This window comes from Erinaceus europaeus, chromosome 13, assembly GCF_950295315.1.
Source record: "Erinaceus europaeus chromosome 13, mEriEur2.1, whole genome shotgun sequence".
Lineage (NCBI taxonomy): Eukaryota > Metazoa > Chordata > Mammalia > Eulipotyphla > Erinaceidae > Erinaceus > Erinaceus europaeus.
The window spans coordinates 72801482-72826890 of NC_080174.1; the positions used below are offsets into that span (position 1 = coordinate 72801482).

At 48.0% G+C, this 25409-nt stretch overlaps 1 protein-coding gene across 11 annotated transcripts; it reads right to left on the reverse strand.

The window, feature by feature from the left end:
- Positions 1 to 398: 398 nt before the first annotated feature.
- On the reverse strand, positions 399 to 25377 carry LOC103109043 (NADH-cytochrome b5 reductase-like). 11 transcript variants are annotated; one of them, XM_060206238.1, is made up of 9 exons: positions 25319 to 25377; positions 24643 to 24714; positions 24021 to 24104; positions 23377 to 23655; positions 21927 to 22075; positions 15976 to 16096; positions 10700 to 10804; positions 7157 to 7360; positions 399 to 4674 (listed from the first exon to the last, which is right to left on the reverse strand). In XM_060206238.1, the coding sequence occupies exons 4-9, from the start codon at positions 23566 to 23568 to the stop codon at positions 4471 to 4473; spliced, it is 975 nt and encodes a 324-aa protein (XP_060062221.1). In that variant the 5' UTR covers positions 23569 to 23655; positions 24021 to 24104; positions 24643 to 24714; positions 25319 to 25377; the 3' UTR covers positions 399 to 4470. The 11 variants fall into 11 exon arrangements, with proteins under 11 accessions (XP_060062221.1, XP_060062228.1, XP_060062227.1 ...); XM_060206245.1 differs by having other exon boundaries at positions 7157 to 7297; positions 25195 to 25356; XM_060206244.1 differs by having other exon boundaries at positions 21987 to 22075; positions 25195 to 25354.
- Positions 25378 to 25409: the final 32 nt, after the last annotated feature.

Below are 25409 nucleotides of genomic sequence, written 5' to 3' on the forward strand. Positions count from 1 at the left end.
ACTCAAAAAGATCTGTCCTAGCTTGGGTCAAAAGTTTGCTCTTCTGGGCTTCGCTTACCAACCTAACCTATTGGTATAAGCTTCCAACTCATAGGTTCCCTTTTAGTATCTTGACACCAAAGACCTGGCTGGGTCCTCACCAGTGTGCCCATAATTCAAATTACCTAAAGCCCACACAAGAGGAGCTGTTGTGCCGGGCTAGCTTCGTGGGCGGGAGACAGATGACCAGAGACTCATGGCTGAGCTGTACGCAGTATCTCTTTATTCATATGGAACGCAGCACAATCTAAGCCAAACTAAACTAAACTAAACTAAACTAAACTAAAACTCTAATCACAATCCTGTCCTTATATATATACTTGCCCAAGTAGGGTGTAAACAGGATGTGATGTAGAGAGGGTGGAGCAAAAAGTGACTGGTGCAAATCAGGGTGTACTACGAGAGGGAGCGGAGCAAAAAGACATCATGAACCAGTGGAGATTAAACCAATGCCCTGCAGGCAGGGCGGTGCTTAGTTAACAGTGGTTATGTAAATAGAATACAGTGTTAAGCAGGGGGGATTAAACCAATGAAACAGAAGGGGTTTTTAGAAGCAGAATTAGAAGCATACCAACACTGTTGGTTACCTCTTACCTCTGGATGGTGCTTTTTTTTTTTTTTTTCCTACCAGAGCACTGTTTAACTTTGCCTTATGGTGGTGTTGGGGATTGAACCTGGGACTAAAGAGCCTCAGGCATGAAAGTCTTTTGCCTAACCATTATGCTGTTTTCTCAGCCCAACAAGATGTGGTCTAATATCACTATATCAAATATCTGAAATGGACAAAGACAGACAAGAACTGCCCCTTCGGTGGGAACTCCCCGCCTCCCCTGTGAGTAAGAGGGTGGCCTCTGAAGTCCTCTGCTTGGCGGAGGGCAGGTCCCTGGCCCTTTCTAGGTGAGGCCAACAGACCTTGCCACCCATCCTCCCAGCATCCTGTACTTACCTTTCTAGAATGCCATCCCTTTATGAACTACAAAGCTGTAGCCCAGGGGGTTGTGAGCTGACTAGAGTGCTGGATTTGCAAGCATGGGGTCCTGTGCTTATCCCTGGCAGTGCCTGTGCCATATGCTCTGGTTTCCCTCTCCACCATTAATAAATTAAAACTGGGAAGAAGAAAAAAAAAAAAACTACAAGGTTAATTTCCCCATGGAGCTCGCTGGACTGCATCGGTCTTGTGCAGTGTGGTTTCCTTAATGCCCAGAAGGGAATCTAGCTCACAACAGGCCTTCCAGGAGTGTTTAGGAATAACACAACAGGATGCACCAACTGGTGGGGAGGAAGAGGGTCTTGCCCAAGGCACAGGCAAGGCTGTAAGAGATCACAGCTCATGATCAGCCCCTGACTTCTGACCCCAGACAATGAAGGGGGTCTCACCCCCACTAGCCCTTGATATGCTCCTGTGTAAACAAGACAGATGGTCAGCCACAGAAGAATGCACAGGAACCTGCTCACTAATTTAGCTTGGAGGACCGGAGGCAGGCAGGCAAGGCTCCCCGGGGAAGACGCTGGGCCTTCCTATTCATTACACAATGCTGGAAAGAGGTTTTGCAACACAGCAGCATTTCCAAAAGTATAGTTCCTGAACCTGTGGTCTCAAAAGATTCGAGAAATGTTCTTGAGGCCAGGTAGTGGTGCAACCAGGACAGCACACACATTGCCATGCACAAACACCTGGACTCAAGTCCCCGGTCCCCACTTGCTGGGGGTGAGGGGGTGGTCCGCAAGTAGTGGAGCAGTGCTGCGGTGTCTCCTCCCCTTCTCTCTGGCTCTCTCTTCCTTGCTACCCCTACTTGTCTTTCATTCTCTATTTTAAAAAATGGTCGGGAGCTGGGTGGTAGCGCAGCGGGTTAAGCGTACATGGTACAAAGCACAAGGGCTGCCTTAAGGATCCCGATTCGAGCCCCCAGCTCCCCACCTGCAGGAGGTTGCTTCACAAGCAGTGAAGCAGGTCTGCAAGTGTCTATCTTTCTCTCCTCCTCTCTCCATTTCTCTCTGTCCTATCCAACAACAACTACAGCTATGACAACAATAACAACTACAATAAGCACAACAACAAGGGCAACAAAATGGTAAAAATAGCCTCCAGGAGCAGTGGATTTGTAGTGCAGGCACCGAGTCCTGGCAATGACCTTGGAGGCAAAAAAAAAAAAAAAAAAGGCCACTGGGAACGGTGAAACATGCAAGCACCAAGCTCCAGCAATAAGCCTGGTGAGGGGGAAAATGTTGCAAGTTATATAAACTTGGGAAATTCTGGGTTAACTAAACTTGGACTCTACAGAGCCCTTAATCTGCTCATGTACATCTGATTCTTAGCAGTGTTTCCTGACCTTGGAGTTCTGACCATGGAGTTTTCTATCTCTGAAACTTGGTTTGAAACCTTTGGCACCAACCCCCACTATTGAACATACACCAGGCAGATTTGCGGCAACTTTGGGGGCAGTGCAGTCAAGCCCTTTCCACATAAAGGAAAACGACTCCACTTCCTGATAAATAAATGAGACTAAAAGAACCACTCTTGGGGATGGATGGTGGCGGGTGAGCTGGGTTGAGTGCACATGTTGCCATGTGCAAGCATCCAGGTTCAAGTCTCCAGTTCCAACCTGCAGCAGGTGTGTGTGTGGGGGCTTCATGAGTGGTAGAGCAGTGCTGCAGGTGTCTGTCTCTCTCCCTTCATCAGAAAAGAAAAACAAAAATTGTGGCTCCTGGCAATGGTGGTGTCATTGTGAAGGCACTGAGCCCCGGCGACAGCCCTGGTGGCAAGACACAAAAATAATTCTGGCTGAAGTGGGGCTAGACACTTGTTCTTCCGCCTGTTACTGCTGCCATAGGAGCAAGCTTGTGTCCAGTGGAGGCCAGCTGGAAAATGACTGGTACAGGACTCTGGTCAACAACGGGGGGGCTGGTGACTAGAACTGGGCCTGGCGTGAACTGCTTTCCCCTGGAAGCTCCCTCAGCCCCACTGTGCCCTGACTCCCTCATCTATAGAGTCTGTCAGGCTGCCTTTGAAGACCTGGATTCTAATTTCTACTATGATGAAGACCATGGTCCCCCCTTTTTTTCTGTTCTTAAAATTTATTTCTTGAGAGAAAGGGAGACTGAGAAGCAGAGTACCACTCTGCCACATGCAATGCCAGGATTGAATTTGGGACTTCATGTTTGTGAGTCCAACCCTCTAGCCACTATGCCACCTCCTGGGCCTCAAGAAGAGTCATGGTTCTAGACTATGAAATCTGTCTCACCGGTTCTTCTTCTTTTAAAGACTTATTTATTGGAAGGGGGGAAGAGAGACAGATGGAAAGGCCAGAGCACTAGGTAGCTCTGGCATAACCTGGGGTCTCTGGAGGCTCGGGCATGCGGGATGCTGGTCCAGTGCTCTAGTGCTAGGCTGTCTCCCTGGCCCAGGGCTCTGTGGTTCTGAGATGCCCTGCTGGCTTAATACTCTGATTCTGCCGCTGCCTACAGCCGGCCTGAGCCGGTGCAGCGCTGGAGTCTGGGCTGTGAAAAGCAGAATTCATTAACTGCAGTGTGCTGCCCAGGAGCACTGGGTTCCCTGGGGAGGGCTTGCCTTCTGAAGGATGGAGGGGGCGGGTGGGAGGGAAGCAGTGGGTGGGTCAGAATCTGTAGGCGCTCAGTGGGCAGGAGAAGGACCCAGGTCTCCTGACTCCTGCTCTATCTTTAGATCTCCATAGCAACTATCACCAGGGCGCCCGGCTGAGCTGGCTGCCTGCAGGTGGGAGGCGCAAGTGCCTCCCTCCCTTCTTTGCTGGGGAAAATATTCTAGGCCGGGCCCTAGCCAGGGGAAGCAGACTGAGGATGAAGCCGTCTGCAGCAGGAAAGGCCTGGGGCCAGGACAAGATACAAGCAGCCCAGCCCCCACAAGAACAGAGGCTATGAAATGAACACTAGACCTTTCTGAGTCAGGCTTGCAGCACCTGAAGGGAGTTTCTCCTCCAAAGATCTCTCAGCCTCCCCTGTGACCATTCTCTAAACCCTTGGCGAGCACCTCATCTAAGCCAGTGCTGAAGCACCACAGGGACACAGGCTCCCTAGGGAGAGCAGACTCTGAGACAGGTATTACAGGGCAGGGCCCAGCGGGTGCCCCTCACACTCCCTTTAATCAGAGCCTGGGGGTCTCTTCCAGCCCTTCTTAACCTGTGGCTCAACTAGGACTGTCTTTCTCTGGGTAACCTTTGGGGTTCCTGCAGCCCCATCCTCCTTCCACACAGCAAGGCATCTGTCTGAGGGTATAGTGACTGCACAGGGTCTCACAGAGACATGCAATCACACAGTGAAGGGATCTACCCCAGGCCACCTGGCGAGTGAGCTGCAGGGTGAGGTCTGAGCTCCACACCTTCAGGTTTCAGTGTGGGCCCCTTCCTGTGTCCTCACAGCAGGGCCCTGGCTGGGGTTCAGGGAGGGAGGGGAGAGTTAGAAGAGGAAGTAGGAGTCCTCCGTCAGGCCAGCACACAGCAGGTACCTGGCCATGTCTTTGGTGAACTCGGCAGAGCCACAGACCAATGCAAAGGGCCTCCTCCGGCAGGAGTCAACCAGCTCTCCAATCAGGCCCTGGCCGAGGCGGCCAAAGCGGGTCTTCTCCCGGTAGCTCCAGGGAAGCTGCTCTGGGGACTTCTCCTGGGGTGGCGAGAAAAAGGGAGGTGACAACGACTGGAGCATTCTCTGAGTTCATGAAACCAGCTCTTCTCTGCCCAGTGAGGATACTGAGGCAGAGAGGGTAGAAGACCACCACTGAGCCCCACCGCACCCTAGAAGCCTGTGTCACCTTCACAGCCAGACTGTGCACAGGCTGCTAGCTTCAGAGGGCAGAGGAGCCCAATGAGTAGGGAGACAGGACCCGGGGCACACGATGAGGCAAAAACCAGCTTTTCACTGCCTCCCAGGGCACTCATGCCTGCCTGCCTCAGGCCGGTACATCTTCTCCCCACAACTGTGCATTTGCCAGCTTCTTCCAAGGTTATCTACCACCTCACCTTCAGAGCATCTGCTTTATGCATTTGTTTTGAGGTTTGAGTTGTTAACAGATACGGTGCGGAGAGAGCACTGTGCCTGCTACTGTGCTTGGCACCAGTGAGATAGGCGGCAGTAGCTCAGAGCAGAGGTGGCTCCTGGCCTCAGCCTACCATGTGGCTTAGAGAGCCCAGCAGAACCCTTACTGCTCTCTCAGAAAGGCTAGAGGTAGTTCCAGAGCCACGTGATAGAAACCCAAGGGGCCCAGGGTCTTCTAGTCTTAGCCAGTGGCTTTCATCCTTGAGGCAAGAGCTGAGCTCTGCACTCAGACAGCCTCAAGTTCAAAACCTTGTCTCAAGGGGCTGGTCGGTGGTACACCCAGTTGAGCACACATGTTACAATGTACAAGGACCTGGGTTCGAGTTCCTGATCTCCCCACCTATGAGGGGGGGGTGAAGCCTCACAAGCGATGAAGCAGGTCTGTAGGTAACTATCTTTCTCTCCTTCTTTATTTCCCCCTCCCATCTCACTTTCTCTCTGTCCTGACCCAATAAAAAATAGAAAGAGAAAATAAAAATAGAAAAGGAAAAAAATGGCTTCAGGGAGCAGTGGATTTGTAGTGCCTACACCAAGCCCCAGTAATAACCCTGGTGACAATTTTAAAAAAAACCAACAAACTAAAAATCTGGTCTCACTTGGGTCTAGTCATACAAAAGCGGGTGACACCCTCACCTCTGAGAGCCAGCTTCCTCACCTGCATAGTGAATGTGGCTGAGCCCACCTTCTGTGCCAGGCACACGGTGGGACCACCAGCAGTGGCCTGCATTTCTGTTAAGAAAGAGGGCAGGGTGGATCAACAACGGTGGAGAATGTTCCATCCTCCAAAGGGGGGCTGGACAACATACTCTATGCTCCACCTGAGGAAGGTGGGTCCTGATACTGGGGCAGCTTGGAATATTCCTACTCATGACCACAGAATGTGAGCTCAGATCTACAGGGATGCAGAGGTCACATAGGCTCCTAAGCTGAATATGGGTCCCAGATCAAATCAAATCGATGGGGTTTACAGTCAACAATACTTATACACCTTTCCCATATTTGGGAGCTACTCTCTTCCCTGATCCAGCTTTCTGGTCTTTTTTCCAGCCATGACAATATCTCCCCAGACAATAACTTAGATCCACCTGCATATCAGATTTCAGGCTCAGGGAAAAAAAAAAAAAAAAAAAAAAAACTAGTATAGTCATGGGCTCTTTAGAATACAACTAAAATAGGACTACTAACTATCTACAAAACGGAGACCCCCCTCCCAAATATGAACTTTTCCAGCCTTTAGGTTTATGATTAGTCAACTATTTGTTTGGCTCTATATGTTAACTTTTTTTTTCATCCACCAGGTTCCAGATGCTAACATGATGCCAACCAGACTTCCCTGGGCAGATGACCCCACCAATGTGTCCTGAAGCCCCACTTCCCCAGAGCCCTGCCTCACTAGGGAAAGAGAGAGAGGCTGGGAATATGGATCGACCTGTCAACGCCCATGTTTAGCAGGGAAGCAATTACAGAAGCCAGACCTTCTATCTTCTGCACCCCATAATGACCCTGGGCCCATACTCCCAGAGGGTTAAAGAATAGGAAAGCTGGAAGTCGGGCGGTGGCGAAGCGGGTTAAGCACAGGTGGCGCAAAGCGCAAGGACTGGTGGAAGGATCCCGGTTCAAGCCCCCGGCTCCTCACCTGCAGGGGAGTCGCGTCACAAGCAGTGAAGCAGGTCTGCAGGTGTCTATCTTTCTCTCCTCCGCCCCCCCCCATCTTCCCCTCCTCTCTCCATTTCTCTCTGTCCTATCCAACAGCATTGACATCAATAACCACAACAATGTTAAACAATAAGGGCAACAAAAAAGGGAAAATAAATAAATGAATAGGAAAGCTATCAGGGGAGGGGATGGGATACAGAGTTGTGTGAAGATGGTGGGATGGTGGGAATTGTGTGAAGTTGTATCTCTCTTATCCTGTGGTTTTTGTCAGTGCTTCCTATTTATAAATAAAAATTAAAAAAAAAAAGAGGGCAGGGAGGTCACCGCAGGTCCTCAGTGCCCAGGGATTGCAGCGTCTCAATGGAGAAGGCAGGAGGCCCCACCCTGGGCTTACCTGGCTGAGTACAAAGAAGGTGCGGATGTTCCAGAAACAGGCCTGCTCCTGGAGGAGGGTCTTCAGGTAGATGTCCTCAAAGGTCTTAAAGCAGCTGACCAGGGTGACGAAGGTCTCGTCCTCCTCGTTGTCGGTGATGCTCTGCAGGACAGACACCATGGGGGCCAGGCCAGTGCCCGCTGCCAGCATGAGGAGCTCGCCGTGCTAGGGAACAGGGTGGGGTTTGATACAGATTGGGCAGGGGAGGGACCTCTCCCTATCCATCCACTACATGCTTGTTTATTTATTTATTTTCCTGCCTCCAGGGTTATCGCTGGGGCTCGGTGCCTGCACTAGGAATCCACTGCTCCTGGGGGCCACTTTTTCCCTTTTGTTGCCCTTGTTGTTTTATTGTTGTTATTGTTGCCACTGCTGTTGTTGGACAGAACAGAGAGAAATCGAGAGAGGAGGGGAAGACAGAGAGGAGGAGAGAAAGATACCTGCAGACCTGCTTCACCGCTTGCCAGGTGGGAATATGGGGGTTCGAACCGGGATTCTTCCGCTGGTCCTTCCTTGTTCTTGGCACCATGTATGCTTAATCCATTGCACTACCGCCTGGCCCCTGAAGTTTATTTTTCAGGCTTGCTTTTTCTCTTAAATTTTTTTTTTCATTTACTACAGATGAAAAAGAGAATTTCACATGGAACAGAGAAGTGAGAGAAGCCAGGGCACTTTGGCACAAACAACAGGAATGGAGCCAGGAATCTCAGACATGCAAGTCTGAAGCTCAACCACGGGCACTACTGCCTGGGCTGCTCCTAGGTTTGCTCGAAGTAGATGACGCAGTCTTCAGCATTTCCTGGGTGTTGCTCCCACCCGAGTTGCCCTCTCTATCTGCTCTCGGAAGCTATTCTTGCTTATGAGAGACCACTGCATGTGAGGTCTGTGACACTATGGAGGCTGAACAGAAAGGTATAGCCCATCCTACCAGTGCCTCAGCGGTCTTCCAAAGCACCCCCACAGGACTCTGCTTCCACGTTACCGCTGACTCATCTCCCAAGGCAGCCTGTTATATTACAGGCTGACTCCGTATGCCTCCCCTCCTCTCACAAAGGGCTAACCCCAGCTCCTGCCACGGCCTGGCCTACCTTCCCTACTCTCAGCCCTGCCCTCTGAGCTGTTTGTTTCCTCAGTTCTACAGTATCATTACAGAGACCCAAGGCTCCTAGTTTGAAGTCTGTTCTTCTCTAGACTAAAAGAGACACGATAGAGTACCTGAGTCCCCATCATGTTGCTGACACAGAAATGCCAGGCAGTAAAAGTGAGTTCTTGGGTCTGAGAGGTGGAGCAGAGGATACAGCATTAGACTCTCAAGCATGAGGTCCCAAGTTCAACCCCTGGTATCCCATGTACCAGAATGATGCTCTGGTCCTCTGATAAACATTTTTTTTAGAAAATATTTTATTTACTTATTACTTATTTGGGCAGAGACATAAAGAAATCAAGGGGAAACCGAGAGGTAGATAGACACCTGCTTTACCACTCACAAAGCTTTCCCCCTACAGGTGGGGGCTGAGGACTCGAACCCAGGTCCTCGTGCATGGTACTACGTGCACTCAACCAGGTGCATCGCCACCTGGCCCCACAAGTAACTTTTTTTTAAGGGAGTTCCTTCCCTAAGATGCTCCAGGTCCATTAAATCCTCCTCTGACCCCATAGGATACTGTAGAGTGGAAATACACGGACGTCACAAATCTGTAAGATGGGGGGGGGGTGTTAAGAGCCATTGTGAGGACTGACTGAATGCATTTCTTACCTGGCAAGGGCTAACATCAGACCCTGGTGTACAGCAGGTGCCACATATGTGCTTGGTACTGTTACCACACACATGGAAGAGTGTGTGTGCATTTGTATATACGCTTGAGTGAGCAAAAGATCTTTCAAAGGAGTAAGACTGGTGTGTCTGGGTAGGCGGCCTGCAGGAGTTTGCTGTCTCTCCTTTTTGCTGTTATGCACCTGTTGTTTTTTTCTTTCTTTCTTTTGCACATGGATTGCGTTTGTAATAAGGGGGAAAAAACAATAAAAGCTATTTTTAAAATTAATAGAGAGGGAGGAATGATTCATTCTTTTCTATTTGTGTTTGTTTTGCTTTGTTCTCCTAATTATAAAGGTAATAGGTGTTCATTGTGGATAATTTGGAAAGCATAATGAAGAAAATAAAAATCACTCATGATTGTACTACCCAGAATAGCTAGCATCTCATTGCATTTTCTTTTCATATTGTTTTTTCTGTACATAATAGTTTTCCAACCTGTTGTGTTTTCATTTTGTACTTAGTGCTTACCATCTGATCTTAGAGCACAGCCACATAATATCACTTACAAACAACATCTTAAAGTTCAGGATAATATTTTATCTTATTTTTCCTCTAGAGCACTGCTCAGCTCTGGTTTATGGTAGTGCACGGGCTTGAACTTGGGACCTTGAAGCTGCAGGCATGAGTCTATTGCATAACCGTAATGGTTACACTATCTCCCCTACCCTCAGGATACTATTCTATCAAGAATCTGTAGCCCAGGGCTAGGGAGATAGGATGATTATGCAAATTACATTGATGCCTGAGACTGAAATAGGTTCATTCTCCTACACCACCACAAACCAGAACTGAGCAGTGCTCTGTCTCTCATATTTTTCTCTCTGTACCTCTTTCATTAAAATAAAATAAATAACTTGAGCAAGGCTCCTGGTTCGAGCCCCGGCTCGCCACCTGCAGGGCAGTCACCTCACAAATGGTGCAGCAGGTCTTCTCCCCCTCTCTCTTCCTGTCCCCTCTCAGTTTCTCTCCGTCCTATCCAAGAAAACAGAAAAAAAAAAAAAAAGAAGTGGCCACTAGGAGCAGTGGACTCATAGTGCAGGCATGAGTCCCAGCAATAACCCTGGAGGCAAATAAATAAAATGAGATAAATATTAAAAAAAAGAATATGTAGCCTAGTGGACTTAAGCTGTTTCCCTGTTGTTGAATATTCAGTTGTCTTTAATTAATTGCTATTTTAAACAAAGCTTCAGTTAACATATGCAAAAAGAGTTCCTGCTTTTTTATATCTTTGCACAGGACAGATTTTCCAGAAGTGAAATGATGGGGTCAGAGGATTTGGAGTTTCTCAGACACCTAGCACACACACCGTCAAACTGCTGTCCAAGAAAGCCCCAGCTGATAAGAACATCAGGGAAGGATCTGAACATGCCGTGAACATGAGGGGAAGAATCACGGGGTGTGTTTAGGGAGTAGTCACAGTCTTCTAAATGGAGTGTGAAACTGGAAAGATAACCAAGAGGCAGATGGTATAGGGGTATAAATACCATAAGTGCATGAGTCTAGGTTTTTCTAAGCAATGGGTAGCCATGGATACTTCTGGAGGATGGGCAGGCCATTTTGATTTGATCTCTTCTGATGCCCAGCCCCAGGGGTTGTGCTCAAGAAGGTTGGCATAGAAACCCGAAACCACAGTCCTGTACGTTTCAGCTAGAAGGGGTGTCCTAAGGACTTCCTGTGTTGGCACTGACCTGGTTTGGTTTATAGATGAAGTCACCGAAGGGTCCTCTCCAGAAGGCTGTTTCTCCTGCCTTCCAGGACTCAACATACCGGGACATCAGTCCAGTCTGGTAGCACTATGAGTAGACACAGAGAGGCCTTGTGGGAGTGGGCACAGGCTGTCAGTGCAGACCACACCAGCACGAGCACGGAATCTTCCTGCACGTAACTGCTCTATGTCATGTCTCCCACTCTTTAAAAATATCTTTTGCCAGGGAGGTTATCACTGGGCCTCGGTGCCTATATGACTCCACCATTCCTGGAGGCCATCTGTTTCTTTTCCTTTCTGTTTTTGATAGAGGGTGATTAATAGAAAAAGGAGCAGTGAGGGTTAAGTGCAGCAAAGCACAAGGATCAGTGTAAGAATCCTGGTTCGACCCCCCCCCCCCCCCCCCGGCTTCCCACCTGCAGGGGAGTGGTGAAGCAGGTCTGTAGGTGTCTACCTTTCTCTCCCCCTGTCTTCCTTTCCTCCATTTCTCTCTGTCCTATCCAACAATGATGACAACAATAAAAAAAAAAAAAAGAGCAACAAAAGGGAATAAATAAATAAATAAATAAATATTTTTAAAAAAAGAAAAATGAAGAGACAGAGGGGAGACACCTGTGCACTGCTTCATTGCTTGTGGAGTCTCTTCCCTCTTGCATCTGGGAGACCAGGGGCTTGAGCTCAGATCCTAGTGCATAGTAACCTATGAAGTGCTGCTACCTGGCCCCTCATCTACTCCTTCTCATCATCCATCAACACTGGGACTGCCATTCCCAATTTTCAGATGAGGCCAGAGTGTACATTGAGGGAAATGGCCAGAGTGGGATGAGAATCCATGAACGTCTAAGCTACTGAGGTCTCAAGCCCAAGTTACTAGAGGGCCAGGGCGGTAACAGAACTGACAGAAGCACTGGGTGTGTGATAAGTAATGGCAGTTAGCACTCAGTCTTCATGTCAGGGAGACAAGAGGGAGAGGATGGGACAGTGGCAACTTGGTGAATGAATGTTCTTGGAAAGGAGAAAGCTACTTTCCAGACTCCAGTAAACGGTCTGTGTGGAGGAGGAGGAGGAGGAGGAGGCCCAAGCATCTGATCTTAGGATACCTAAACATTCATGTACAATCTCCCATTTCTGACAGGTTAATAACTAAAACAACCTTTTAAAACACTATGCAGGCCAAAGAGTTGGGATATAGTTCACCTGGTAAAGCATGTGTCTAACTATGCACAAAGCCCTGGGTGCAAGCAAGCCTCTTGAAGAAGTAATAATCTCCTCTCTCTCTCTCTCCCTCTCTCTCTCTCTCTCTCTCTCTCTCTCTCTCTCTCTCACCAGAGCACTGCTCAGCTCTGGCTTATGATGGTAAGGGGGATTGAATCTGGGACTTTGGAACCTTAGGCATGAGACTCTTTTTACATAACCATTATGCTACCTATCCCCACCTTTTCCCTTTTCTCCTCTTTCTCTGTACTTCCAAATGGAAAAGAAAAAATGGGGGGAGGGCTAGGAGGGCCAGAGAGCTAGTTTACCTGATAAACCACTTACTACTATCCATGCAGGCAGCCTGGGTTCAAGCCCCAGCACTATCTGGAGGTACTGCAGCACCATTGGAAAGTCTGGTGCCGTATCTCTCTTGCTCTCTCAAACCAGAAAGCTGGCCTAGGAGCAGGGATTTCACTGCAGAAGGCCCTGAATCCATCCCCCATGTCACACTAAAGCCTGTGTGGGTCCACACCAAATATATTTCCACACTAGAGTCACTCATCTGCAATCCCTCCCTTGACTTCCACAGTCTCCACGCTGGATGAAAAAAATGAAGGCTGTAGAGGGTCTTGAACATGTGCACTTTCAACACTGACTTTATTCATTGAGAGAGAGAGAGAGAGAGAGAACCATCACCACAGCACTGAAGCTTCCCCCTATGCCATGACATTACCATACGGTGCAGAGATTTGAGTCTAGGCAATATGGATGGCAAGGCGGGATCCCTACGCAGCGAGTTCTCTCTCTGGTCCTTGGACCCTTCCTTTAAGCACCTTACAATCTAGGAGAGATGTAAGTCTCAATAACATGTGAGGTAGAGACTATTTGACAGACCACAAGATGGATAAAGTGCTAGGAGCATCCTGAGGGGAGTCCTGAGCAACAGGACAAGGTATCTGGAGACTATAACCAGGCGTGAAGAAGAGACTGGGCTTTATCATCACACATGCTTCCCAGCACCTGCAGTGTCATCCTTGACTCCCCTGGGCACCACATGCATAAAGCAAGGGAAGTTCTCAGCTTGCTGGCACGAGGTCTGGGACGGAGGGTATCGTTTCTTCTCACTTGCTGGAGGCTGTGTCTCCGCGCACACCTTGCTACGCAGACTAGGGAGAGGTACAGTCCCAGATGCGGCCTTGGAGGCCTATGACATAGAGAACACTCAGGGAAGAGAGGGAAGATTTCCTGTGTATCTAGTACCCACACAGAGCCTGGCACAATACACACTCACTAAATGAAACTGATGGTAATCCACCTGGGATCATATTACCCAAGGGGCACTGGGGCAATGACATAATCTGTGCTTCAGTGTCTTCTGCAAAATGGGGATAATGTGAGCTGCTCTGCAGGGTGGTGATGAGGTGGAAGCAAGATAATGAGGCAGAGACAAGGCCCGGGTGTCCAGAAGTACCTGCAAAATGGGAGTCCTCCTTCCTGCCCAACCAGGAGGGAGGATAAGCCTGAAAAACTAACTCATCTGCCTTCCCAACTTGCAAACACATCTCCAGCTTTTTCTAGCCAGCAGCTTAGGGATAATTAAGCATCTCTCTAAAGAGAGGCTTTCTGGTAAACGGAGGAGAAAATCAGCCTCACAGCTGGGAGGGATCCAGCTGCCCTGAAGAACTGTCTCCAGGCTTATCCTTTCAATAGCAACACACCCAGACAAGCAGCTTGGGGAAGCAGGCCATTTGGAGAGGATTTGTGGAATCTCCCAGACAAACAGTTGCGTGGAGAAGGGATCCCATCCAAGCTTATGTGTGAGGGAATAAGCACGCAAGCTCTGAAGACAGGCGGAAAAGGCAGCAGCCAAAGACAATGTGGGGGTCTTAGAGCCAGCAGGCCAGAGGACACCCACCAGCAGCGATTCTTACTAGCTGTGAAGTCTTGGATCCTCCTGAGGCCTCAGTTTGCTCATCAGTGAAATGGGTATAGTCATTCCTGTCCCACAAGACAGGTAAAGGATATGAATGCTATTCTTACATGTTAGTGTTCTCTTAGGTGTGAAAGGTGTGTGTGTGTGTGTGTGTGTGTGTGTGTGTGTGTGTATTAGCAACAGAGAAGACAGACAAAGAAAGAGTGAAAGAGACTACATCACTGAAGCTTCCTTCAATGCAGTGCGGACTGGTCTCAAACTTGGGTCATGAACATGCCAAGGTAACACACTATCCATGTGAGCTATTTTACCAACTCATGAAAAGTAGTCTTCCCCCCAGGATTAGCACTCAGTGCCAGCTCTATAACTCCACTGCTCCTGGTGGCCATTTTTTCCATTTTATTGTATAGGACAGAGAGAAATGGAGAGAGCAGGGGAAGATAGAGAGGGGCAGAGAAAGACAGGCACCTACAGACCTGCTTCACCACTTGTGAAGCGAACCCCTTGCAGGTGGGGAGCCGGGATCCTTCTGGTTTGTACTGTGTGCTCAACTTGGTGTGCCACCACTGGCCCCCTGAAAGGTATTCTTGTATGCTGGTTTCCCATCCTTTGGGAAATGATGAAAAAAAAAAATATATATATCATATGCATATAAGACCCTGACGTTTCTGCAAGTCAAAAACATCAGTGCATTTATAATTGTATGTAGTTGAATCTAATTATGTGTTTTTTCCACATGATTGGACTTTGTGATTTCTTCAACATTTGCTGTTCATTTCTCAGTCTCTGGGGTATTCTATATCTGGCCCACATCGTCCATCTCATCTCTGCCAACCCCCCACTCAGTTGGCACCTCTCCTGCCATTCAGAGTAAGCACAGTTCCCACTCGTTTTCTGTCCCTTCAGTCTGGAATGCCATTCCTGCTGCCACCAATTTGCACTCTTTCATTGAGGTCCAGCGCAAATGCCCCAGCCCATGTTCTCAAGAAGCGATCTCCAATTATTTCGGTTCACAGAATTCTCCATGTTTCCTACTTTTGCCAGAATGCCCCCTTCCACTCTAGGACAAGTAACAAACTTTTTTTTTTTAAACCAGAGCACTGATCAGCTCTGGCTTATGGTGGTGCGGGGGATTGACCCGAGGACCTTGGAGTCTAGGGCATGAGTCTCTTTGCATAACCATTATGCTATCTACCCCTGCCCACAGTTCTTCAGATCCTGCCCTCTTTGCTGCTTCCTTCTCACAGCTTCTCCCTAGCTCCCCACAGCCTCACTCACACAGAGCTCAAACACACAGCTGCTGCTCAGTCTGTCTTCCCTACACCCCTAGGTACCCCCCCCACCTCCAGAGTGTGGCTGGGGCCCTTGTCACAGCAGCAACCACACTCTATGTCCCAGTTTGGCCCCCAATCTGAGAAGAGGTGCTGATTCTCAGTCAGCCTTTTTTCTTTTTCTTTTCGAACCCCTGGTCCCATCTGCAGGGTGTAAAGCTTTGTGAGTGGGGAAGCGGTGCTGCAGATGTTTCTCTCTCTCTCCCCTTCTTTATCTCCCCCATCCCTACCCTCTAGATTTCTGGCTGTCTCGATCCAATAAAATAAAGATAATTAAAAAAAAAAAAACTGAAACACCACAGCACCAAAGCTTTCTCCGTTGCCACCTCACCTCCCATATGGTCCTAGGGCTTCAGCCTGGGTTGCACACGTGGCAGTGCAGGCACTCTACCTAGTGAGCTATCTCTTTGACCCTGTGATTCAGCTTTGGAGCCTAGAGACCTGCACACAGTAGCTACAAGGAAATTTGGTCATACACCTCCCATTTTCCCTGTCCTGCTTACCACACCCCTATTCAGTGCTCACTCTCGCCACTAATAGGTAAAATGTAACGAGGAAAATGTTTACTGTTTGTAGTCTGAGTTTCCTTTTCATAAAGTTTGTCAGGAATATACCCTCTTCTGTTTTCTGTGGGTGGTCCAGCAAGCCCTTGTACAGGGGAGGACAGGAAAAAGGGGCTCCTGCACACATTTCTGCCCTTCTCTCAAGGCAGCCTCTTCCCGTGGGAACACTGGTTCTCCGCAGATCAGTGGGAACTCCCCCATCCCAACCAAGACAGCAAGTGAGGGTCCCGCTCACCGTATCTGAAAGGATCGGCGTGAGTCGGCTCACCTTGATGAGAACTTCAAAGTATCCTTCTGCACTGGCAGGGCTGATGGGTGTGTAGGCCCTCTGAATTTCTAAGTCATCTACTGTCCCTCTGAGAAAGAGAAGCAGGTAGTCAGGCAGTCAGCCAGCCATTTAGCAGATCCTTACAGATACCTACTCTGTGCTGGGCCGGTGAAAGTGAAGGGGAGGCCCAGTCACCCCACTGGCCCACAGACACACACACAAACACACACACTGCTGAACGCTGGCTGTGAGTCTAGGAAGGTTCATTTAATCCCTTGGCTGATCCTTCTGTAAAATGGGAACAATCTTCTGTGTCGCTGCTGTGTCTCCATTAGGTTCACACATGGGCAGTGTTTCAAAAATGCAATGGCTCCCACGCACAGATCCCCTCCACAGTGTTATCAAAAGCAGGGAAAGAGGACAGAAATAGTCAATAAATGCCCAGGCACACTATGACCAGGATGGTGGCTAAAGCTATGGACTTGAAAAAGCATGAGGTCCTGGGCTAGGGAAGATAGCATAGTCATTCTGCAAAAAGACTTTTGTGCCTGAGGCACCAACATCCCAGGTTCAATCTCCAGCACCAGCATAAGACAGAGCTGAGAAGTGTTCCAGTAAAAACAAAACAACATTCAACCCCTGTGGAGAGCAGTCTGGAGAACTCTCAGAAGGCTAGAAATGATCCTATGACCCTATGACCCTGCAATTCCTCTCCTGGGGATATATCCTAAGCAACCAAACACACCCATCCAAAAAGATTTGAGTATGCTTATGTTCACAGCACCACAATTTGTAATAGCCAAAACCTGGAAGCAACCCAAGTGTCCAATAACAGATGAGTGGCTGAGCAAGTTGTGGTCTATACACACAATGGAATACTACTCAGCTATTAAAATGGTGATTTCACTTTATTCACCCCATCTTGGATGGAGCTTGAAGGAATCATGTTAAGTGAGATAAGTCAGAAACAAAAGGATGGGGGGGGGGGAGACAGCATAACGGTTATGCAAACAGACTCTCATGCCTGAGGCTCCTAAATCCCAGGTTCAATCCCTGCACCACCATAAACCAAGCTGAGCAGTGCTCTGGTGTTTCTCTCTCTCTCTCTCTCTGTGTGTGTGTGTGTGTGTGTGTGTATCTGCATCTGTCTCAAAAAAGAAAACATGGAGGCAGAACTACCCAGTTCAGATGCTTCTATGTTATAAAAAAAAAAAAAGAAAGAAAGAAACAAAAGGATGAATATGGGGTGATCTCACTCATCGCTAGAAGTTGGAAAACAAGAACAGAAAGGAAAACACTAAGCAGAACTTGGACTGGAGTATATATTATTGTATTTTACTGTTGACTGTAAACCATCAGTCCCCCAATAAACTTAAAAAATAAATTCAGTCTGGAGTTTGATTCTCAGTATTGCAGGTGCCAAAGTGATGTTCTGGTTTTTTTCTCATTCCTTCTCTTTCTTTCTAATAAATAAATCTTAAAAAAAAAAAAAAGGGGGGGGGGAGTCGGGTGGTAGTACAGTGGGTTAAGCGCATGTGCTGCAAAGCACAAGGACCGGCGTAAAAATCCTGGTTCGAGTCCCTGGCTCCCCACTTGCAGGGAAGTGGCTTCACAAGTGGTAAAGCAGGTCTGCAGGTGTCTATCTTTCTCTCCCCCTCTCTGTCTTCCCCTCCTCTCTCTGTTTCTCTCTGTCCTATCTAACAACGAAGACATCAATAACAACAATAACTACAACAATAAAAAACAGCAAGGGCAACAAAAAGGGAAAATAAATATTTTAAAATAATAACAATAAAAAAATTTAAAATACAATGATGACTAACAACGTGAGCTGCTTGGAGTCAGCAGTTTCCCGACTCCTCCTTGACCACAGAATGATATAATTATATGAATACTGCTTACATCTCTAAGTACTGGGATAGGACGGATCCTCAAAAGCACGCTCATCTAAAGCCCCACCCCAGGAATGAATCCCCTCCACAGTGTTATCAAAAGCAGGGGAACTGAACAGAAATAGTGAATAAGTGCTTGTGGCGAGCTGTGAAGAGATAACAAAAGGGACATATGGTATGGCTTGCACGCACAGAGCGCTGTGAGGTCTGTTACAACAAGAGCGAGAGCTGACAGGCTAGGAAGGGAGCATCCGCTTTCATCTGCGGAATCTCAAAGAGCTCCTAGAGCTGGGGATGAGAGGATGGCTAGGCCACAGAGATGTGAAAATGGGACAGGCAGGAAAGTAATTCAATGCAGAGGAAATATCCCAGGCAAAGGCATAGGGGTGGCAGAAATACAGGGCACTGGTGAGTGGATCGACACTAGAATAAGGGGCAGATATGAAGGGGAAGGAGAAGAACTTTAAGGGACAGATCCTGGGTTAAGGCAGCATTAGGGAGCAATCCTGGACCAACAAAAGTCAGCTGAACAGGGAGCCACCAAGTGGGCTGCTTGCGTTAAGAGTGTCACTAGAGAGTAGCCAAGGGTAGAGCAGAGAGGCCAGCACAGAAGCAGGGATTCTGGTTATCCCTGACTTACAGACGGACAGTTACATGAAACTCTGATCGGCCCTACGGCTACTACCATCCACTGACCACCAGCTCAGTCCCAGGCCAGAAAGGTCAGGGCACAAACACCAGGAAGAGGTCAGTGCGAAGCATGTCGGCATAGTGTGACCGGAAATATGCTCTCCTAGTGCTCTTCTTATGCCTCCACCTTCAGTCTCCTCTGCTGGCACCATTTTGGTTTCCCAATACTAAAAGTGTTGCTGTTGCCAGCGTTTAGTCCTGGCTTCACCTTCTTCCATGCCACACATACTTCCATATGCCATGCCGGTGAATGCCGATGATTCCCACATCCACGTCTGCATCTTAGATGTGCCTGCTGAGCCTCAGACCCACACAGTCAACTGCCTGGCAGACACTGCTACCCGAGTATTCCAAACACTCTTACCCTTGTGCAGGGAGGGGTGGGGATCAAGATGAGGGTAGAGTGGAAAAATAGGTTGGGAGGAAGAAAGAACTTCAGAGGGGTAGTTAAGAATGTAACTTGTGGGGAGTCAGGTGGTAGCGCAGTGGATTAAGTGCATGTGGCGCAAAGCAAAAGAAGGATCCCAGTTCGAGCCCCCGGCTCCCCACCTGCAGGGGGTGTCGCTTTACAGGTGGTGAAGCAGGTCTGCAGGTGTCTATCTTTCTCCCCCTCTCTGTCCTACCCAACAATGACAACATCAATAATAACTACAACAATAAAACAACAAGGGCAACAAAAGGGAAAATAAATATTTAAAAAATATTTTAAAAAAACAGCTATATACAAGATACTGGGTACTGTACAGCAAACCCTAACAAAAGGACTTTTCAAAGTTAACCCAATTACCAAATAATGTGATGATAACATTAACTATCGATTGTCTTTTTGAACCCTAAGACAGCAGGAGCCTCACATCTCCACTATAGAGCCTCTGCTTCCCCCAGTCCTGGAACCATTGGATAGGGCCCACTTTCCCGTATGCCTCTCCCAATTCATATAAAATAATATTGCACCTGCCGATTACAACCTAACCAACACGATTGCCACCTCAACATGCTTCACTTCAGACTGTGTCCAGAGACTACACGTGTGGAATGACAACCCTTCAGCTTCATTACTTGGGTGAGACCTTTCCTTTCATAGTATACTCTAATTCCATCTCAGGTGGTTCACTTTCTAACAAAGTCCCAAAACCTAGATATACTCCAGTTTCTGTGAGAGAGAGCATATGTTCACACGTATCCGTAAACTACTGCAAAATATATACCTGAAAGCAGAAGTACACTAGAGTTTGCAGTGAGTATCCCCCTAACACTTCCTCTCCACTATTCCAAACTTTGGGTCCATGATTGCTCAACAACTTGTCTGGCTTCGTATGTTAACTCTCTTTTCAGTCACCAGGTTCCAGATGCCATCAGGATGCCGGCCAGGTTTCCCTGGACTGAAGACCCCACCAATGTGTCCTGGAGCTTCCCCAGAGACCCATCCTACTAGGGAAAGAGAGAGGCAGACTGGGAGTATGGACCGACCAGTCAACGCCCATGTTTAGCGGGGAAGCAATTACAGAAGCCAGACCTTCTACCTTCTGCAACCCACAATGACTCTGGGTCCATGCTCCCAGAGGGATAGAGAATGGGAAAGCTATCAGGGGAGGGGGTGGGATATGGAGAATGGGTGGTGGGAATTGTGTGGAATTGTACCCCTCCTACCCTATGGTTTTGTTAATTAATACTTTCTTAAATAAAAAAAAAATTAAAAAAAAAAAAAGAATGTAACTTGTGGCAGTAGCACACCGGGTTAAGCATAAGTAATACAAAGCGCAAGTACCAGCATAAGGATCTGGGTTTGAGCCCCAGGCTCCCCACCTGCAGTGGGGAGTCGCTTTACAAGCAGTGAAACAGGTCTGCAGGTGTCTTTCTCTCCCCCTCTCTATCTTCCCCTCCTCTCTCAATTTCTCTCTGTCCTATCCAAAAAAAAGGAGTAACGCATTTGTAGTGTAGGCACTGAACTCCAGCGATAACCCTGGAGACCAAAAAAAAAAAAAGTGTGATGTGTATGTGTGCATGGGGAGGATGGTTACACACAGTTACCATGAGTGAAGACCCAAGTTTGAGCCTCTGCTCCCTACCTACAGGGAGGAAGCTTCAGGAGCTATGAAGTAGGTCTGCAGATGTCCTCTCCCCATCTCCCCCATCCCTCTCAGTTTCGGTTTGTACTATCAAGTTTAAAAAAGGGGGGAGGTGCTATAGAGAGCTGTGGATTCAATCATGCAGGCATTGAGCCCCAGTGATAACCCTGGTGACAGACAGAAAAAAAGTCTAACTTGGAAATCAGGCTGTCTGGGTTTTAATCCTGGTTTCAAAACTGTCTATATGATACTGAACTAGCCCATACTTTATGACTGTGTCTTTTCTTTTTTAATTAATTAATTAATTTTCTTGACCTCCAGGGTTATTGCTGGGGCTTGTTGCCTGCACTACAAATCCATAGCTCCTGGAGGCTATTTTTTTCCCTTTTGTTGCCCTTGTTGTTTAACACTGTTGTTGTTATTATTGTTGTGGTTATTGTTGTCGTTGTTGCTGGATAGGATGGAGAGAAATGGAGAGAGGAGGGGAAGACAGAGAGGGGGAGAGAGAGAGATAGACACCTGCTTCACCACCTGTGAAGACCCCACTACAGGTGGGGACTCGAGAGCTCGAACCCGGATCCCTACTCCGGTCCTTGCGCTTGCTTCATACCACGTGCACTTAACCCACTACACCACTGACCAGCCCCCTAAACATTTTTTTAAAACTTTATTTTATCCAATAGATCAGAGAGAAATTGAGTGGCAGGGGAGTGGGGTAAGATAAAGACAGAGTAATACCTGCAGCCCTGCTTAATCACTCATAAAACTTTCCCCCTGCAGGTGGGGACTGAGGTCTTGAACCTGGGTCCTTGTGCATGGTAATATGTACACTTAACCAGGTGCACCACCATCTGGCCCCTTGACTGTGTCCTTTCTAGTAACTGATGCCAATGATAATTCAGATTGTGGGCCTGCAAAGCCCAAGTCCAATATTTCCTACCTGTGTGACCTTGTGCAAGTTACTGAACCTAACTTCAATTTCCTCTCAGGTATGATGATGGTATTTACCATGCAGAATTTTATGAGGATTAAGTGGAGCTGTGCCTTGGATAAAAATAAGCATAAAGTGTTTGCTGTCACTATCATTTACTATAAAATGCATCATCTAGTCTAATCTCAAGAACTCTCTTGAGTCCCGTGTTACTGTCTATTTTGAAAACGGCAAGTGGAGGCTGAAGGGAGCTTAAGCAAGTTGTCCTTGGCCACCTGGCTAGCAGATGACAAAGTAGGGCTGCACAGCTCCGGTCCTCCCTCTGCCTGAGTGTACCGTAGAATTAAGTGCTGGCCAGGCCGCAGGCCAAGCCGGCTATTCCCCGGTAGTGCAAACCGGACTCGGTAGGTGTCCTTAGTGAGCTTGTCCACTGTGCTGATGCGGAAGGCCAGGAAGGTCTCTGGTTTCAGCTCGGAGAAGCAGCTCTGCAGTAGGAAAAAGAGCAACAGCTATAAAAAGACTCAGGGGGCACAGAAACATCCATCAGCATCCTTCCTACCCCTCCTCCTCCCTAAGGAGAGGCTAGCTTGGCTTGTAAGCTGTCTGGATAACCGAGAGTAGTTCCTTGTATTCTCTGATCTATGAATGCCTGAGCACTACACTGGGCTCACTCTGCTCTGAGCCCTTTCATGGTTTCCCTCAGCCCCAGGACAAAGTGCAGCTTCCTTAGCTGAATAGTCAAGGGCCCCAGTGTGGATGACCCTTGAGTCTGATTTTATCCAACATGCACCAGATTCCAGAGGAGACAGAGTGCAGCTGGAGGAAGAGGAGGAAATCTAAAAGAGCGTGTGATTTGGTCGTAGTCTGAGCACTTCTCCCTGCCTCTCTAAATCCCCTGCTTTCTCCTACCTGTGAATCTCTACTTAATTAAGATGTGCCTTCGAGCCAGAGTACTCATCTCCAATATATGATAGATGTAGTCCTTCTTCAAAAATTCTAAAATCCAGACTTGCAGAAATTTAGAAACTGATGTGTCGGGGGCCAGGCAGTAAGGCAGCAGGTTAAGTGTACATAGTGTGAAGTGCAAGGACGCGTGTAAGAATCCCAATTTGAGCCCCCGGCTCCCCACCTGCAAAAGCAGGTCTTCAGGTGTCTATCTCTCTCTCCTCCTCTCTATCTTCCCCTCCTTTCTCAATTCTTTTCTGTCCTACCCAACAACAGCAGCAGCAACAACTCAACAACAACAATGGGAAAAAGTAGCTGTCAGGAGTGGTGGATTTCTAGTGCAGGCCCTGGACTCCAGTGATAACCCTGGAGGCAAAGAGAAGGAGAAGGAGAAGAAGAATTAGAAGAAGAAAAAGAAAAGAAAGGGAGGGAAGAAGAAATTGATGGTCTTCAAGGATTATCTAACCCCAAAAACCTCATTTACATGAGGGACACTGAGGTCCAAATAGGAGTGGCTTGCTTGTCCAAGGTCACTATATAAGCAGGGACTCAAATTCAAATTTGCAGTTCTCAATTCATAGCACTTAACATTCTGCCCACCTATAGTTTTTCTGAGAAATTTTTGCTGAATCCACGGCTCGTGGGTTTCTCTCCTGTAAAGCACCCAAACCCAAGTTCCTTCTAGGAACCCCATACTCAGGGCCAGGCTTTGTACAGGAATCTATCAAGTACATTCTTGTCTCTGCTGAGAGAAAGTGGCCCTGAGCAGGTACACTACACAGGGTCAAGGTCAGGGTATAGCCATCCTAGGCCTCTTGTCTGAGGGGCAACCTTCCCTCACCAGTGACTCCTCCTCCTCACTCAGCAGGTGCCTGTCCTTGCTGGCTCGGGCAGCCTCCCATCTTGCCAGGTCTCGGTGATAGAGGTCAAACACGCAGGGGGAGCAGCCACTGCCACAGCACTGGGAAGGCAGGGGCTCCACGGGGCGAAGCTGCAGCCAGGCTTCCTCATCATCATCCTCTCTCTCGTGCATGCTCAGTGGGGCTGGGATGCTGGGTGCTTGTCCCCGAACAGGCCTGGCTCTATGAGCTCATGGGTTCAGACACTGGTCCTTGCAGGGCTGGAAGAGGGAGAATGTAGGCTACCCTCTGCTCACTTCTATTCTCCCCACCCCAGACCAGCAGGTACTAAGCTATGTGAGAGCACTGGGCACAGGGACGGATCAACCCTGGCATTTGTTGCCTTGGCACAAGATGCTGGGGTACAGCAGAGCACATACTGTCTACCTTTGTAGAGCTTGCAGCCTAGCAAGGTGTTATTTCAGCTCAACCCATTTTTATTGTGTGCAATGTACCAGGTATGCGTTATGCCTTAGTTTGGTCCTACTTATGCTGATTTCCTACTCCTGAGGCTTTTGTGAGATGACATGAGGGAAGAGAGTTCTAAGAACTATAAGCTGCTATGTAATGTGTGGGTTAGGCTTACCGGGTTTTGCCTTGAATTTTCCTTCTGCATGTTTTCATGATCTCACTTTCTCCAGGATTTTGTGTTTTCTTCAGATTTTATTTCCTTATTATTAGTAAGAGAGCCAGGAGAGAGAGTAAGAGAACCAGACATCAGCAGGGTACATGCATGCCAGGGAATCAAACTCAGGACCTCATGACTGAGTCCAACACTTTATCCACTATGCCATCTTCTGAACCACTCTCCAATATTTTGGAATTGGTGAAGTCAGCCATGTCAGTCATGAATTTTAAAGTGCTGGTTCACAATTCCTTGCAGCTTTTATCTCTTCAATCTGAGAGGCACCACCTGCAAACCAAGTCCTAGCATGGTTGTTGCCTCTAGCTGGGCAACTCTCCTCACCCTAGGGATGTCTCTCCCTTCTGCTATTATTGTCTCCATTCATTAAACCCACACTTACTACGTGCCAGGCACTGTTCTGGGTGCAGAGGATATAGAAATAAAGAAACAAGATTCATGCACCCAGAGAGTTTTACATTTTAATGAGAGACTGTGATACAACAGGAACTAAATGGAAAACACAATATGGTAGTGTTAAATACTAAAAATTAAAATAACTAAAGAAGGCCGGGAGATAGCTCACCTAGTAGAACATGTGCCTTGCTGGGCTTGAGGCTCTGGTTTCGATCTCCCACACTGCATTACAAAATAATAACTAGGGGGAGGGGATTGAGAGAGTCTGTTACAATTGTTTATTACTTTGCCTACTTACTTTTTGTCTAAGTTCCACAGAGCAATACGCTTTTGCAATGCCTCTCTGATTCGGTCTTTATTCAAAATCGGCGGCCCAAAATCATCTGATTTTCATACAAACACAAAGTTCAGCGCGATGCCAGACAGGAGCAGTAATTTACAGGTGTTGGGCAAGGAGCAAAAGAACACCTCCATCGGTCCCGCTTCGAGGAGGAACGGGAAACAGCGAAGAGAAGGCAGGGAAGTAATTCGCTTTGGAAGACAGGGAGTTAAGTAACTCAATTTCAGTGCCGAGGAAGAAACGTGTGTTGGCCAGTAAGGTGCAATATTAGTGAGGCTCAGGGGAAGGGCAGTGGGGAAAGAGCATTCTGAGAGAGAAGGAAAGTTACAACGTCGCCACTACGTGATAACCTGGCTTAGGCATTTCTAGTCCTATACTTACAGCAAGAAAGTTTAGTGTTCAGAGGGAAGTGACCTGTGCAAGCTCGTATGTGGTGCCGAGGTCATATTTGAGATCCTGGCGCTCCTTTCTTAACCTCGCCCCAAGCCCTACCAGGACCACTCACCTATTCTCCCTGCACGTGAAAAGACTCCAGGTTTCCTTTCCTCCTACCACGGGGGCGGGTACTTTTAGCGAGTCCCGCCTATGAGAAAGTG